The sequence below is a fragment of the Ammodytes marinus genome, assembly GCF_949987685.1.
Source record: "Ammodytes marinus genome assembly, chromosome: 13".
NCBI lineage: Eukaryota > Metazoa > Chordata > Actinopteri > Uranoscopiformes > Ammodytidae > Ammodytes > Ammodytes marinus.
The window spans coordinates 7,971,185-7,988,218 of record NC_137217.1 but is presented as its reverse complement, the minus strand read 5'-3'; the positions used below and the strand labels follow the sequence as shown (position 1 = coordinate 7,988,218).

At 40.8% G+C, this 17,034-nt stretch overlaps 2 protein-coding genes across 2 annotated transcripts in view; both read left to right on the top strand.

Moving 5' to 3' along the window:
- The window catches only part of LOC307259494 (myelin basic protein-like), a 49,781-nt gene extending 48,562 nt beyond the window's left edge, over window positions 1-1,219 (top strand). Inside the window, exon 4 of the mRNA XM_080039360.1 lies at window positions 775-1,219. Coding sequence (XP_079895486.1) covers window positions 775-1,070 — 296 coding nt within the window. The 3' untranslated portion in view covers window positions 1,071-1,219. The remainder of the gene's footprint in view (window positions 1-774) is intronic.
- Window positions 1,203-16,083, top strand: LOC307259495 (uncharacterized protein). Its single transcript, XM_080039361.1, has 4 exons — window positions 1,203-1,324; window positions 9,084-9,188; window positions 11,637-11,717; window positions 14,482-16,083. Exons 1-4 carry the CDS (start codon window positions 1,205-1,207, stop codon window positions 14,512-14,514), a joined length of 339 nt encoding a protein of 112 aa, XP_079895487.1. The 5' UTR covers window positions 1,203-1,204; the 3' UTR covers window positions 14,515-16,083.
- The last annotated feature ends 951 nt before the right edge of the window (window positions 16,084-17,034 follow it).

The window sequence follows — 17,034 nt, the reverse complement described above, 5'->3', positions numbered from 1 at the left end:
TAGTGCTACACCATTTCAGCCAGTACAGTGTGCATATTGTTTAGTGAGGCAGGAATGCACTGGATGTCCTCGGCTGTGGGAGCCGCGGCTAACTTGATGGATAGCTGTCAGAGTGGACCGTTAGAGAAGCATCCCAACTAATACGCAATTATCATGCAATTGTTTTTACATGGTGGATTTGCAGATACATGTTTATTCCCTTGTTATATTTAAGAAGTTTTTCTTGTGAAATTGTGTGAATTCACCATTTATTGTAATACTCTTTTGCAGTGGTTCCCAAATGTGGAGGCACATACAGGTGTTCCTTGGGATTTGAAATTAGGCCTATTGCATTAAAGTGTTCAAAAGGTCATGAATGATTTTGAATACAGTTGTGCCTTGACATTTTCTGCCACAAATCGTTTGAAAGCTCCTGCTGTAATGCATTCTGAAAGGTTCTGTGGAAGCACTCTAATTCATCGTTCTCCATTCAAATCAAGCTGGGAACCATGAGTACACCAGCTGCAACATTTGAGTGAAACGTTTGCACCAAAGAAAAGTGATCTCAATGACAAACAGTATTTAGGATGTGTTTAATATCACAATGTATGCCTTTTCCTGTTCAGTGGGGTAACGTTAGTTCAACTAATAATGTGAAATATTAGCTCTGCTGGTCTCTCCACTGAGAGCAGGAAGGGCACGGCCCTCGTCAAAAGAGCCCATTGTGTTGCTTTAAGGGTTTTCTTGTGTGCCACGCAGAGCCCATAGATGACCCTTGTTGTTTTTCTTGCTTAGGCCCGGGTGAGGCAGATGCGAACCAGAACAATGGCTGCGTCTCGGAGACGCCGGCGGTGACTGACTCCACGGGCTCTGAGGGCCCCCACCAGCCCTGGCCCCTGGCCAGCACAGCTGACCCTGACGAAGCCACGCCACGCCCCCACCTGGTCCGCCTCTTCTCCCGAGATGCCCCGGGCCGAGAGGACAACACCTTCAAAGAGCGACCCTCCGAATCGGACGAACTGCAGACCATCCAGGAGCACAGCGGAGCTTCAGAGTGCGGCTCGGATACCCCCGAACAGGACCTAGAATAGTTCCCTCCCTCCCACAGTCTCTCTCTTTTTTTCCTCTATTCCCTCCTCTTTTCTTTCGGTCTCTCGTTTAAGAGACAGACAAGAACCCCACATTTTTGACAGTAACGGTACTACCAACCACTACTACTACAAGCATGGCATCCGCAAGCAGCTCCGCACAGGCCGCCTTTGGGCTGGGCAGGAAAAAGAAGGCCCCCGGCCTCCTGGATCAGATTGGAACCTTCTTTGGAGGGGACAAGAAGAAGAAGAGCAAGGTGAGGTAGCAGGGAGAGACATGCGCTGACGATGTCTCGTGTATCTCAGTTTGATTCTACTGATTCGTTCCCACAACCACTTTTTACTTCTGATTCTTAAAAAACGCCTTGTAAGAATTTTGTTGCCACATATTTGTCATATAGATTTCTGTTGGTTTTACTGTTGTTTTTAAGGTGATCCGAAGTTGTTCAGTGATTGACATTGACTGGCTGATAGAGGTTACCAATTGTCACTGGATAATGACTTTGGATGGGGGTGTGTTTTTATTTTAATTTTTTTTATTACAAAGAGGCTGTTGATTTTGAATCATTTAAAGAAAGGTTTCTTTGAACTGTAGTTATTCTTTTTTATTTTATTTGAATGGTACTGACATTAGTAGCATTTTTCTCTCCAGTAAACATTGCTCTTTTGTTGATGTGATTTGATGGGTTTGTTCACTCGTTGCTACCGTTAAGAAGTTTGTTCATTAGAAAACATTTGTCGAACTGGAGTCTAGTAGAAGCGTGTTTCAGTTCAGGTACTTGCCTATATGATTATGCTGAGGGTGTGAGAGATGGGTACATTCCTGCCCATATCATTTAGATGTCATACTGATACATTTTATTTGGAATTTGTTGAGGCATTAAGGTAAACTGCAGAGAGTTGAAATGGCTTATTTAAGGAGAGTTTATTTCTCACTCTCTCTCTGGAGTTTATACCTGTAGTAAGTCCACAGCAGGGAACTTACTTCTCCACTGTTTGCACGGCTACAGCAGTCCGCTAAGTCACTTTCAAAGTCAATGATCGCAATATGCTATTAATGATCAAAGAGATATAAGATATATATATTAACATATTAAGATATATTAGAGTTGGAGCAATTTGTCATCCCCTGCTTGGGAAAATATCTGCATTGTATAAATTAAGGAAAAGGCTTATCTTGTAGACAAGTGATTATGATGCATTTGAGCCTGAATTTGCTTTATCATCACATTATACTGTAGTGTTGTCAAGATACCATCATTTTTAAACGCTCGTAAATCTAGTCAACCTTACTGATCAGGTCTCAATCTTTGCTGTAGGGGGAAAGTTCCTTTTGTACTTCTGGCACCAGTTTGTGTGCATCAGTTTAAACAGATTGGGACCCACAATGGTCTGCTGTTGGCACTGTTTGCCACAGTTATGAAGAATCAAGACTTACACCACTGTTGTTTCAACCCATTGTCAGCCCTGTGTGGGCAGTGCACTCGGTGACGCCCTCTGGAGGTGGTGATAACATGGCATCTCAGCTTCAGCACCAAAATGTGTTGAAAGCAAAGAGTTGACGGCAGCATTGACTAGCAGTGAAACACTTGTTATCCTGGCAACACTACTGTGACACACTGAAGCTAAATCCCAAAGCCTCTTGTAGCGCTTTCACACAGAGGAAAGGGAACTCAAAATGTTCCAACATGAGACTTTTTTGACTATGTTCTTAAAGCATGGACTTTGCAAATAGTGGTTATTGAGGAAAGCTGTGGTACGGCAAACTGAATCCTGCTGACAAAAAGATCCTCTCTTATAATAAGCTTATAGTAACAATGTTCTGATCAGCCAATAACCAATCAGATAGCTTTTGCAAGGCGATTGGCAAGAAATCAACAGCATGAAAATATGCATTCCCCCCCCCCCCCCCCCCCCCCCCCCCCACACACACACACACACGCCTTATGTCAGAGGTGATTTTATATATACTGTATATTCAGATATTGTTTTTGCTTTTGTAAAATCTTACTCACGCCTTGTTCAGGGAAATTGTCAAGAGAACAAATTGTGAAGCTTTCATTAGATAATGCTAGTGACCATTTTCCTGCAGTATTTGTTTGATTCTTTTTTTTTCATTATTCTTTATGCCATATAACTGTACATTTTGCTCCGTGTTAATGACAAGTTTACTTAAAAAAAACAAAAAAAGTTGTACAAAATCTATATTTATGTATACACCAAGGGTTTGCCTTCAAACAATAAGTGTTTGCATCTAAAGTGAATGACAGACAGATTCGCCCCACCTACGTTGCCTCTACCAAAACAATAGATACATATAGATGTCAAGCCGCACCAACTTTCTGCTGCCAAACTTTTACTTTTCCAGCGACAGTTTCGCCCCACCTATGTTAGGACAGATGTTTTTTTCAGCTTAATTTCTGATCTTCGCTGCCTGGTCCCCACCCCTTTTTTTTTAACATTCATAAAGCATACTTTGAGGCGTCAGTATTTGTGTTAAATCTTAAGTATGCATGCTTATTTTTAGGTAATGATGAATTGTTTTAATATCTGGCAGGTGCGCAGCTTGTTACAAACTGATCCTTTTTGCTATTTTATGTCTTTTTGTCCCATTTATTTTACATCATTTTAACAATCCAAGCTTGAGTCTGGGCTTTGAGAAAATATTGACGAAAAGATTGAAGAGATACTTCATAAGTTATGAGATGATGCCAAAAAAAAATATTACTTAATCCAACCTCAGGACATGAAACAACTGCAGGAAAAGGAAATGTATTTGAATGATAATTTAAAATAATGACTTGCTATTTAAAAAGAAATAAAAAAATGCTGTTTGCATGAACATTAGCTTTTCGAGCAGAAAGGAAGACTCTTAAAATGGGAAAGTCTTTATTTGCATAATAATTAGTTGAATGGCAGACAAAATCCGTCATATAGTGTAAACGCAGGAGTGATTGAATCAGGCTTTAGCAGAACTAGCTCACAGTCAAAACCACAACCTGTGTGTGATACTGTAACTCTAACCCCCAGTGTCTTGGATGAAGAGGTGGGCTCTCTCCTCTCCATCAGTTAGCTGGCCTCAGGTTCACGTGTCTTTGAGAGTCTGTCTAAAAAACCAACAGCAGTGGAATCAGTGCCGATCCCTGTTGTGTTAAAAAAAAAACGCCTTTTTCATCTTTGCGGTGGATGCTTTGTAACCGTTTGTATCTGATGTGTGAACTGTTGTGACCGGTTGACCTGTTCCTAACCTCAACCTGTTCTAAGCTTTGTTCTTTTTTGAAATAATTGCTTGATTAAAACAATTTTAACAAAAACCTTCAGCACTGTCCTTGTTTTGTTTTTTTTTGCTTTAATACATGTTCTGCTTTTCTTGTCTCCGTTTTTGGTTCATTTTGTGTAAAAAAAATTGTTTTAAAGAAATAGTTTTCAACTGCTCTCCTAACCACTGGTAAAAAGCTGTGTGTGTGTGTTTTTTTTTTTGCCACAAGAGACAAAGAACACCAAACTTTATGTAGGAAATGTCTGATATTTTCTGGGCTCTCTGATTTTAAAATGATTGAAATTCAAGGCAAATTGATATATTCAACAGTTCAATCACAGTCACATTAACATATTGCAAAACAAAAGGCCTTATGGCAGCAGCAGCTTTATGGAAAGCAGAGCCGCTGTTTATCTCCCGTCTGATAGCGATGACTGCGTAATGGATGACTGGCTCGGCTTGTTTGTGTGTGAGCCTAGAGATGGAATGACGAAGAAGGGGGAAAATAAAACGCCTTTCGCTGATCGACCACATGCTGATTGGTCTTGTTTCCGGGGAGACATGAGCGAATTGAAATTCATTCATTTAAACTCAGATTGGGAGGGGAAAGTATTGCCAAGGCTGAGTCTTTGAAAGCGTGTCTAAAGACTGCTTGACGCATGAACGGCAGCGCTTTGCATAAGGATTACTTCTTTGACAGGAGGAAACAAAAGTTCAGCTCACAACTTCAGTTGGGTACACACACTAATTTCAATTTCCATCTATTTGAAAATTAGGAGTCTGTATTCATCCCTTGGTTGGATGGAGCACGAAAAGAAAAAAAACAAGTCCAGCCAGGCCCCTGTGTGGCAGGAAATTACTGCAAGATGAAAAACAATCACTGACAGGGATTTTGGACAGGGATTTGTTTTCATTTCATTTGAAATACAAGCTGCGAATCGATAGCGCAGAACAAACTGCAGGCCGGCTTCATCGGCCACACTTAAGGGACTGTATGGAAAGGATTTGGACTGAGGGTGTCTGTCTTGAATGCTACCTTCATTTCTTTATGATGCAGTCGCATTATTATAGGCTATATTGTTTTGGACCTTCCACTTATATATAAAAAGTGTATAATACATTTGGCAAATACAAGTTGTTTTGACTTGAATACCTATAAGTGCACAAATAATTTAAGATAATAAACGCTAGTTCAAACTTTTTCAAAAAAAATAATGAAATAGATAAAAAGAATCATTCCCACAATGATAACAAACCATGACAATCTACTATCCTATGTTAAACTTCCCTCCACCCCAGTCATTGCCATCCATACAGCCCCTAACAAAAGGAGCCTTGTTCTGCCTTTCTCTTCATCACTTCAATCTGACAGCACAGATAAAGGCTTAATCAGCCTCCCTTATATTTTTTTTGGTCTTTGGTCTTGCGAGGCACACACACGACCTGATTGCCTTCTGATGGGGGAGATGGCGAGCTGTGGCTGCCATCTTTGTGTATCCACGCTGCCCGACGGAGCTACTGTGATTGTCAGCCAGATCGATTGGCCCCCGGGCGCCCTCTGTTCATGAATATGAGAGAATTCAATCTACAAAAACAAAGACAGTCCCCAGAGTTAAATGTAATTGTTTACTCCTTTCTTCTCTTTGAATAAGGTTGCACAATCTAACACTAGGGGGGAGCTAGGCTGATGATGAATAAAAAAATGAAGATGCCCTATCCACTTCTCTTTCAGTTCTACGGGTGAGGCCTAATGTGATTTCTAGATAATGACCGACAGACATCTCAACACAGCTCTCGGTGGGCCTTAAGGTTAATCGCAAGTCTCGGCAAAGCCAAGAGAGTGAAGCTATAGCTAGTAGGCTAGAAGGAAGATGAGATGTCCATCCATGAAGACACTGACTGATGATTTAAAAGTCTTCTCCTTTGCTCACGATTAATAATTTAGCATCATCCATAATGAAGCATATTCCAGGCCAGCATGTGACCTCTAGAATCTCAGAAGACGCAGTTGTGATGTCCTGTGCATTGCAATGAGCTACTGGGTGTGTTTTTTTACTCTCCTCATTTCATCTAGATTACATTATGTGGGTGGGTGTCTGGGATGAGTGACAGCAGAAGGGTCCAAAGGGTTGCCCAGCTTACTGTCCGAGATAAAATATTTTAAGAAGTATATGGACAGTGCAATATTTAGCTTTTCTGGGCTTATAGCTTTGCTAAGCAGAAATACTGAAAACAGTGAAACGGCTAGCTAGCTTGGTGCACTGAATTCAAACATTACTTATTGAGTTGGTTGGATGGTAATGTCAACTGCTCAATTAACAACTAATTGGATGACATTCTTGCTCCCCAGACAAATCCCACTGATTTAGTCATTTTCCTGTAGCAATAGCGACAGGCTAACACATAATAACTGCCATGAAATGTGGTGCGTTAATGTTCCACTTCCCACACCCTTGCAAGATGTTGCGTTAGGCCTAGTGATCCCTTGACTGAATGATAGCTTGTTAACATACTTGGTTAACATGCTAAACACTATATAGGCATAGGCTTACATGCTAAACATAAGCATGTTACAGTGATAGCGAGCATGTTGCTTTGCTTGTGTTAGCATTAGGCGCAAAGCACAGCTTCACAGGACGGTTTCCAGTTATGCTAAGCTATGCTAACTTTCTCCTGGTTTTATAGCTTCATATTTAACTGATAGTGATGGGACTGATACTGATATTCTTCTCATCTAACTGTTGACAATGAACAGGGTTAGATAAGAAGCTAGAGGCTATTATTATATAGCTTGATGGAATACTCCTTTAAGGACTGTCATTCTGTCTAGTCAGCGTCCTTAAACTATAATTAGGTCTTTTGAAGCGCCTGGAAGTAATTTGCTGTATCCGTCGTCTTCAATGTTCCTCATTATATAGATATCTGAATCAAAGTCCATCCAGGGAAAATCCAAATGAAAGGTTTCCCGAAACCAGATACACAGTTTCTAGGCTCAATGTTCTATACGAAATGAGCTCTTTCTGTCTCGCCTCCTTTTCACTTTCTCTCTCTCTCATCCTTCTGAAGGGAGAGTTTGAGAAGAAATGTGAAAGGTGGTGGCATAATACACTCAACATTTAGCCCCCAAAATACGTTTTAATTTAGACACAGGAACCCATTTCAGTAATGGTCACGACAATGTATGGTCACTGCTCAAGGTTTTTCAAAGTCTTCTGCCTCCATTTTCCACCATTTACAACCAACCAGGCAAGAAACATACTCAGAAGGCCATCGTTAAGTGGTCACTATTGAAGCACTGGGGGCAGCTACACAGCTGGAGACCATGCTGACGTCAACAACAGGAGCTAGATGCATTTTTTGTTGTTGTTTTTCTGGCATTCATTGATCTTTAGTTAGTCCATTCTAACAAAAGACCTCAAAAGACTGTGCAGTATAATCGAAAGCACCATTTTCTAACACAAAGTTTCCCCGGCTCTTTCGGTTGTTCTTAAGGTTATTTGATGTGAGATAATGGATGTGAATCATTCACAGCTCGACCCTCCCCCTCACCTCACCCAACCCACACACACACACACACACACACACACACACACACACACACACACACACACAAACAGACATACACACACAGATAAACACACGTACATTTTCATGTTTCATTAGCGGGCTCAGAGAAAGGGATGAATGCGGCAACAATAACTGAAGGAGCATACTGAGTGGGTTGAAATGAGGTTGTTTTTTTCCTTCTTCGCAGGCTCTCTGTGTACTTTTCAACGTGTGTGTGTGTGTGTATGTGCTGTTTCCACAAGTTAAAAGGGCTTTTTTTGAGGTTTTTTTCTGCACCAGTTGTTTTAACCTATAGGCCAGAGCACTCATGCTGACATACCCTGTATACAGTATATTCTGACTTTAAAAAACTGGTCTGCATTGATTTGTACTTTGTAAAGATCAAGCCATCTACAAGAAAATCCTGACATCTGCAAACCGCTCTATTTGTTCCATCACACTTGTGTATAAAGGTTGTTTGCCAGTGTGGGACGATGGTAAATGACTGCTAAATGATTGCTGTTAATGTTGCTGAATGGGTGAACATCTGCGGGCAGTATGGAAGACAACAGTAGATCTTTCACCGATCATGGAAATACAATCAAATTATCTGCCGTTGCATATCAGCACAGCCACTTCTGACTATGTGCCAGGAGTTTTCAAGGATAAAGAGAAGTTCCCACTTTAACACAGTGGAGTAACTGTCTTCTGTAAAGCGCGCACAGCTGCATGGAACAGATGGTGTGGGAAGAAAACATTTAAAATGGCCGTCAAGTTTCTGGGCAGGACTTTCTGCTGTTGAAGCTTGATGCTCATAAACAAGCTTTTAAGTAACACACACAACATAACATGCATCCTCACATGACCTGAAAGCAAATATCACACGAAAATATGTCCTATTCATTAAATTGATTACAAAAATAAATTCATATTTCAGAAACCCAATTTACGCCTTTAAACAATATGCCTAAAAAAAGTGAGTGATTTTGCATGTTTGATGTTTTTGTTCTCAGCGTTCAACAGGTAAGTACAACGAAGCAACTGGAGCTAATACTACTATAACTATTGATTTTAAATGTATTATCAAAGATAGGCCCTGTGAAACTCTAGTTAAAGGTTAAGTGTTTTTTTTGGTCTGGGGAATATAGCGTACATTTATTTAACATGAAAGTCTATTGTAACCTTCCTTTTCCGCTCTATTTCTCTCCCAGGGATCTTTCCGTGGTGCTCTCTCCCCTGCCCCTCAGAAAGCTGCCACTTCCCCACGCAAGAAGGCCGGAGCTGAGAACGCTGTGGTCCACTTCTTCCGCACGATCGTGAGTATTAGAAAATAACCCACTATATACAGGCCCTTTACATCTGAAGCCCTCACAGCAACTGAGAGAGTATAGCCATCCGCATCAGCAGTGTTGCCACCATGCCTTTCCAGTGTGCCTTCCTTGTCTGTCTCTTTAATTGTCAATAATGCTTGTCATTCTTATCACAAACGCAAACTGTGTCAAGTCTCTTGACTGCTCTGTGATTAACTCCTCCTCAGGTTTCCCCCGCCCCACCCAAGTCTAGGGTGAGTCTGCTTTCTATTGCTGCTTTTGAAAAACAATCATATTCACACACTAGAATACAAAAACAGAATTTTTTTTGTCCTTGGTGCTTGAATGAAGAGCATTTTCTAAGGCCATTCTTATATTTGATTTCAGTAAATATTGTAAGTAGAGGGCAATTTTTTTTCAAGCCCATTTATTATAGTTCAATTCAATTCAATGAACAAGTATGTTATCTGTATGGAACTTAATTTGTGCAGAGCATCACTGTGTGTATGGTTCACATATACATTTGTTAAAAACAGCATATACATAACATTTAAAAAGAAACTTGCAAAAGTTTGATGAATAGAAAAACACACACACATGCCACTATCAAATCAAAATCTTCAGTATAATGATGCATTTAGAACTTGTGTCTTTCATACCTTACTTTCTATTGGCTGTATGTTTTTCCTGGCTCTGTCTGTTGCTGCTGAATGTCACTAAACTTGTGCTCTTTCCGATTGTGAGCACCTGCCTTGCTCCTCTCTCCTCTTCCCCCACATATCTGCTCCCTGTCTCCCCATACACACCCTGTGACCTCCCCCCTACCCTGGACGGACCCTCCTCTCCTTCCCATCCTGCCTTTTGCGCTGAGTAAGACCCACGTTTTTCTATTTCACTCCCTTTATACCTCTTGTCCTTGTCTCTTGTCTCTCTGCACATCCAGTGGAGAGGAATAGCAGCCAAGATGGGCCTGGTAGGTGGTTCACATAACTGTAAAACACACAGAGGTCTCTAATGCATAATTACACCTGAAAGGGGGGCAAGTGAGGTCAACCCCTTTCCAATGTGACGCCCTCCCTCTGTCTCCATTTAGTTTCCATCAACCCACTCCGGCCGCTTGTAATCTGTCCATACATCAGCGATAACGTCCTCATTTCCTCGAGTCCATTTTCAAAAACACCATTTTCCATTTAGTAGCTGTAGCAGTGTGACTTATCCACATCATGTGTGTGTGTGCCTATTGTATATTCATGATAACACGGGGCCATGATGATTCTGCCTTTTCATTACACTTTTTTAATTTCCAAAAAATTCCTCTGTGGGGTGGATGTGAAGTGAAGGCCGCCTTCTGCTTCATTTGGCGACGTTATCAGCGCTTAATTTGAGGTCTTCATGCGTGTGTGTGCGTGTGTGTGTGTGTGTGTGTGTGTGTCTGTGTGTGTGTGTGTGTGTGTGTGTGTGTGCCTGTGTCCTGAATAAGGAAGCAGCAGAGGGGTTGTTAGGGGAACAGTCAAAACGGCTCAAACAAAGAACACTCTCCTTAGGGACTGTATGAAAATTAATTGGGTGGAACAAAGGGTCACACAAGGGGGAGGGTATTATCTCACATTCAGGGTTATTGAAGGATAGTCTGATGTTATCTTTGGAAAGCAGAAGAGGATCCTTATCCTTATCACTGGATTATTCCCCCTCCTTTGCAATGTAGATATCACTTCCAAAAATCTAAAATAATATATATATATATTACTTTTACTTGCACCATGGATCATAAAAGGGTGTACTTTCTTTCCCATATCCAAAGGGCAAAAGTTCTGTCATGGTTTTATTAATACTAGCATATGTGGCCTACATTGGAAATTTAGGGCTACACAATTAAAAAAAACATTGTGTATGTTTTTGGCTTCAGTGAAAACATTAATGATACAACATTTTGAATAAAGTAACACATAGGTTAAGACCCCACCATCACTTCCAATGATTTTCATACAGTCCATAATCTCTTGTTTTTTTTTTGGTCAAATAAAAGGATGAAGACATCATGGTACTGTTTTATGCAAGGACAATTTCCATTTTTCTTCTTTTACAAAATATGAAAGCAGACAACTTTTGCCCTTTCATATCAAAATGTTCTGCCATGCAGTAGCTTTTCTTGACTCGTGCATAATTCACACCACAAAAAAAAATGGATGAGAACCTTAAAGTCAGCACCATTATATTATGAAAGTGGGTTAAAATTGGATTGACAATCGATACATGGTTTTGTTTAAAATTTGTTTTCTTTGTAGAAGCATTGGATCACACCTTTTTTATGAATTACATTTTCTTTTCTCCATACACCCCACTGAATTCAAAAAAATAACATGGGATTGTTGCACAAAGGTCAGCCAAGTCTTAACCCCCATATATCCCCACGACTCTTTTAACATGCTTACTCTCTTTTTCTCCTTCTTCCAGGGCGACCAGAAGTCACAGTCTGCTAAATCCAAGAAGGCTGCAGGGGACGGCAAGGGCTCCCTGACTAGGATCTTCAAAATGGTAAAAGAACAATACACAAATTGATTTGTCAAACACTTTCAAAGTGTATAGAGCCGGGGCATCTCTGCATTGCTTCTCGAAATGAAATCTCAATTGGAAAAATGTAATATTTCCGTAATCACTTTCTTGCCCCTGTTTCTATTTCTTTCCCCCCGCCTTAGTGATGATATCAGCGGCAGAGTGAGTAACCGATACGTGATGGAGGGAAACTTGAGTTTTAATTCACTGGGCATCGGTTTGAAATGCTTTGAAGACATCCTAATCTCATTACTACTGTCACAGCAGCAGCAGCAGCAGCATAATAATACGAGGCTTTCAGAGACAAGATTGATCACTGTGCATGCTCCAAGCTTTGTTTTCCACCGGTGCTGAAGACGGTAGATCCAGTTCCCAAAGGGTCAAGCGGGGCTATAGCTAACATATTGTAGGCTACCTGCTTCATAGGAAGGGAGCACTTATGTACAATATTAGTATTAGTATTATGCAATATCATAAAAAATCACGTGCGGACCCAGGGGCTTCTGAAAGTTATCCCCGGAAGGATAACGACTAAATCGCTAAATGCAAATATGGGGAAGGGGAGAACTGTAAGGGCCACACAGGCTACCTTTAATACAACACACTAAACAACAAACTAAACCACCTCTGCCAAGTAGCTGAATGAATAGAAAAATAACTCAACAGTTAGCTTGGGAACTCTAAACACAGAGAGCACTATGAGAGAACCTCTCACTATCCCAAAGGGCGAGACAATGCGCAGCACAGAGCACTGGGGTCTCAGGGCATATATAACCTCTTCACACCTGGGCTCAATTAGCCAATCAGTGCCACACACACCTGATTGTAGTGAGTGAATCAGTCACCATTCTCACAGAGCGGAAATATTCCGTGCCCTCACAGCAACCTCACGGCAAAGATTCAGTGTCAAGATGCACATCGACATTTTTTTTGTTGCAGTTCTGATAACCCCAAGCCGCTACCTGCCCAGCATTCAAACAGCAACGTTGGTGAACAGTGAGGATCATAGCAAAGCAACTAAAGATACAGTTGGTGGAGACCAAAACATGAGCGACAAAGTAGACAGAATATTGGACATAAGAATTCAAACGAATAAGGGCATGCGTAAACTGGCAAACAACTTATGTTAGCTAGTGCAAGAGCCAACATAAAGTTAGTCAGAGACGTGTGGTACAACATGGGCTCACAGATACAGTGACGTGGGAATGATTGAGTTTTTGGTCAAAATATAATAACACAACATAGTTAATTGGTTTTCTTCTAACTCAAGTATCTTGAACAGGTTGACGCTGACGAAGATAACTTATTAAAAAATTAATTCAAAATTCTCTAAGCACAGATGGAAGTTCTGACTCTCACTCCCACACTGGACATCTGATACTTGAGCATTCGCCAAACTTTTTTTCAGCTTTAGCACGGTTCATTTGCACTTACTTCTGACAAGCACTTGACTTCCCAATTTACAGAGAAGGCTTGTGATTGAGTTGATTTGTTTTTAACATGTCATGGAGGGGGGAGCGGTGGCTTTCACACTCTGCCAAACTTCTACCTCTGTCAGGTTTTAATTAGTTAGTTTTAGCAAATTAGCTGAGGACAGAGAGAAAATCCAAATTTCCCCAGAGCTGCATCCTTCATGTGTTGTGGGCTAAACTGTCGTCACTGAGCTACGAGATTGAAAAAAGAGCTCTGGAGATTTAGAAACTTCGGGTAAAGCTTGTTTGGCATCTTTCTGATATAAGTCTAATTAGTGTTGATGCCATCACACTATATCACTCCTGCTTCTGTCACACACGTAAAAAGGCTTACAAAGTCCAAACGGGGGAACGAGAATTAACCCATATTAACTTTTTTTTAATGAATGGGACACACGTCATTCCCTGCTTTCAGATTTAAATTCTCCGGGCTGTTGGGAGTTTTTTATTTTTTTTCATGGCGGATAATGAGTTCCATCTGAAGTGGTTGGAAGAAAAAGCTCAGCCGTTGTTTTATGAGCAGGAGTAAAAAGCTAGAAATAGATGTGTTTCATTTCTCTAATCTCCTCTGCTCTTCCTTCTTTTTAATGGGACAAGTATAATACAGTCTCGGAGAGCGTTTTCTAACAAACACAGGATGTATTGTTGTTGGAAACGCAATGGACATCTACGGCATCTTTTGAAAAACGCCCTTTTATATGGTTTAAAACAATTGTTTTGGTTTGTTTATCATTGGCTTCCATAACTGTGCCTGAAAAATTGCCAGCAGACATATTAACCTGCTTACTTCTCACGTTAAAGAACTACTCTGACGCTTCGAGACGTTAAGCCCTGGGCCTCATTGTGCAGTAGAATAACTTAAAAGTAATAGATAGAAAAGCTAAAAAAGTTACTTTTCATTCAATGACGTGTGACAACTCTCAGGCTTTGATGAAACACCGGGTAAACCTGGATTCTTTCATTTGAACTTCATTATTTGAACTTCATTATTCTACACAGTAAGCTACGTGACAAGTAAGCTAGATGATGCCATCATCAATGGTGAAGAGTAAAATGTAGCTCTGTGAAGTTATTGCCTACACTTAACATTAAGGCCTTTCTGAGAAAGCTGTTGACTGAGGTTCTCACTCATCACACATTGAGTGGAATAACCAATGTACCAAATGGGTCGGAGTCCAAAAATCGTCAGAGAAGTTCTTCAATGTAGAACCAGACCTTTGGATCTGTCACCTCCACACGTTTCTTATCACATTATGTTTTGTCTTGTTTCACAGGGAAGCAGGAGTGCTTCTCCAGCCAAACGCTGAAGTCCCACCCTTCTACTATCCAACAGCACGAGGGCAGATGTTTCAAGAACACGGGACTAAAGTGGGGAAAAAGAGGAAGAAAAAAAGGAGGAAATATTGTCGGCCCCCTTAGCTCACCTTCCCCCCCACCTCCTCCACCACCTGATGCTAACACGCTAACATACGCTAAACCCCTCATGACCTTCCCCGACCCCTCTGGCTGGTAGATAGCGACACAATCTGTTGCCCCCCCCCCCTCCCTCCATCCCTATACCCTCGTATGCTTTTGTGCTGAGTCTGTGCAGTCATCATCACTGGTGTGAACTGTTTGCTGAAATTGATCCTGAAGCCGCTCACGTGTGCAGCCCTGAATGACCCTCGCCCACTGCCATGGCTCTCTGTATACTTTTTGTGCTTGAGTTTTTTCTTGCTGACGTCTTTCGAAAGAGTTTTCTCTAACAAAATGGAGGCTACACCGAAGCAGGCCCCCATGGGAGCAGTTGAAGGTTACACGGCCGGTGTTAAAGAAAAAGTCCGACTGACTTCACCGTTATTGCCGATTGGATGAGAAGACCCGGGTGGTTTTGCTTTAGTTCTAGTTAAGGAGTGGTTTTCTGTCTTTGTCGCACTTGTCTTTGTCGTACCCCCCCCCCCCCCCCCCCCAAACCTTTTCTGTGATCGATTTTTAACATGTTTTACATTTTCACGAGAGCCATTGGGTCATAATGTGTTTTCATTCCAACCCCTGTATGTCATATTTGTAGTTAAGTGTCATGTCTTGAATGTCTATGTCGATCTATGTCTATGTCTGTCGTTAAAGGGCCTAAGGCTGGCTTTGGATTTTGTGTTAAAAAACAAAGTTGAATTTCTAAACCTTCTAAATCAATTTTCTGCACTAGTCAAACAGATGAATTAGTAATTGTTTTTATGTTGCTTGTTTTGGTCCACAAGATACTGCCATACACTAATTTTTTCTCACTAAGTTATTTTCGTAGTGCGCTATTTTTTCACCCTCTTACAACTTTTTTCCAGACTCTGAAATCCCCCAAAGTGTGATGTTGGTGCTGCAAGTGTGACGCCTGATTGCAAACCTCTCTCTCCCTCTCTCGCTTTAGTCAATAGTCTAGCTCTCTTCTTTCTTTTCACTGATTTTCTCAGTTCACACATACTGTAAATCATCACCAAAAACTTGCTCAAGTGCCTAAACAATGTGCGCTGTCTTCCTTCCTGTGAACACACAAACACAATTTCAAAAAGGTGCTCTGTAACTAACTTAAGTTTTTTCTCAAAAGTCAGTTGAAGTAAAAGTTGGCACTACCACTCGTGCTGATCAAAAACAGCCATCTTCCAAAATAAATAAAAAACTGTGTTGTAAAAGCAGGCGTGTGTGATCTGTATTGCCTTCATCTCTCCTACTGTTTGTGCGTGCTTGATGCCTTGTGAGTGCTGTGCAGTGTTTTTTTTTTTTTTTTCTGAATGGACCCCGTGGATGAATGTAAAGATCCTCTTCATTATTATATGTGTAATAAAAAACATGACCACTTAACTGAGAATAAAAAATAAAAATTATAAAACCAACTCTATACTCCTTCTCTGCCCTCTGAAGTGTGTTATTGTCCAGCGAGGCACGACCGACTGCGAATTACGCAATGCAAAAAAAAATAATAATAATAACATAACAGAAAGATTGAAAGAAGATGACAAATATATCACTAGGTCAATACAAAACACAGCGGACAAAGGTTTGACACAGTTTCTACCAGAAAGCCAGAACCCATTATTCATGCTGTATTTATCATTCACTCTCAGGTTTCTGGGCTATACTCATCAGTTGATGGGCCATTCATCCTCAAGTGGTGCTACTCATATGTGTGTTTGTATGTCATGTGTAAATAAGACAAATCACAAAGGCTGGCTGTGGTGGCACTGAATAGCTTATAGGGGAGAACGGGGTAATCTGAGACACTTTTTACATTTGCTCCCCTCTAAGCGAACTAAAATTATTCATCACTCAAATTTACACATTGCCCATTAATTCAGGATGTTTCCTAGAAATGGGCATTAGCAGAATTTTTTCAAGAAAAAGGGCAGTGAAAATATGATTGTTTAAAAATAAGTTGTCATGTGTCTCACTTTACCCCAGCTGTGGGGTAAACTGAGACACACCAGAAAAATCAAGGGGGTAAACTGAACCACTTACTTTTTACACTCTGAAACTACCATAACACACATTGTAACAGTTACAATCCTGACAGCTAGCTTGAAAACCAAATATTTCAAAACTAAAGTCGGACTAGTAAAAGAATCATGGGGTTTGGTCAATTAAGCAAAACATTTTTCTAAACACTTGAAAGTAACTCTGATCAAATACAACATATAATTCATATTCAATAATTAACATTCAAATGACAGATAGAACCAGTTAGATTAAAACACAGTCTGGGGGTCAGAACACAGGACCCTTAGAGCCAGCTAGTGTCTGGGGGTCAGAGAGAAAGACAATCAGAACCAGAACAGTCTGGGACTCAGAACAGGACTAGA

What these genes read in the sequence shown, in the direction of transcription:
- LOC307259495 (XM_080039361.1), top strand. Translation starts at nt 1,205, where the DNA reads ATGGCATCCGCAAGCAGCTCCGCACAGGCCGCCTTTGGGCTGGGCAGG. An exon ending in ACAAGAAGAAGAAGAGCAAG is followed by an intron (nt 1,325 to 9,083) that starts GTGAGGTAGCAG and finishes TTTCTCTCCCAG; the next exon opens with GGATCTTTCCGTGGTGCTCT. An exon ending in TCCACTTCTTCCGCACGATC is followed by an intron (nt 9,189 to 11,636) that starts GTGAGTATTAGA and finishes TCCTTCTTCCAG; the next exon opens with GGCGACCAGAAGTCACAGTC.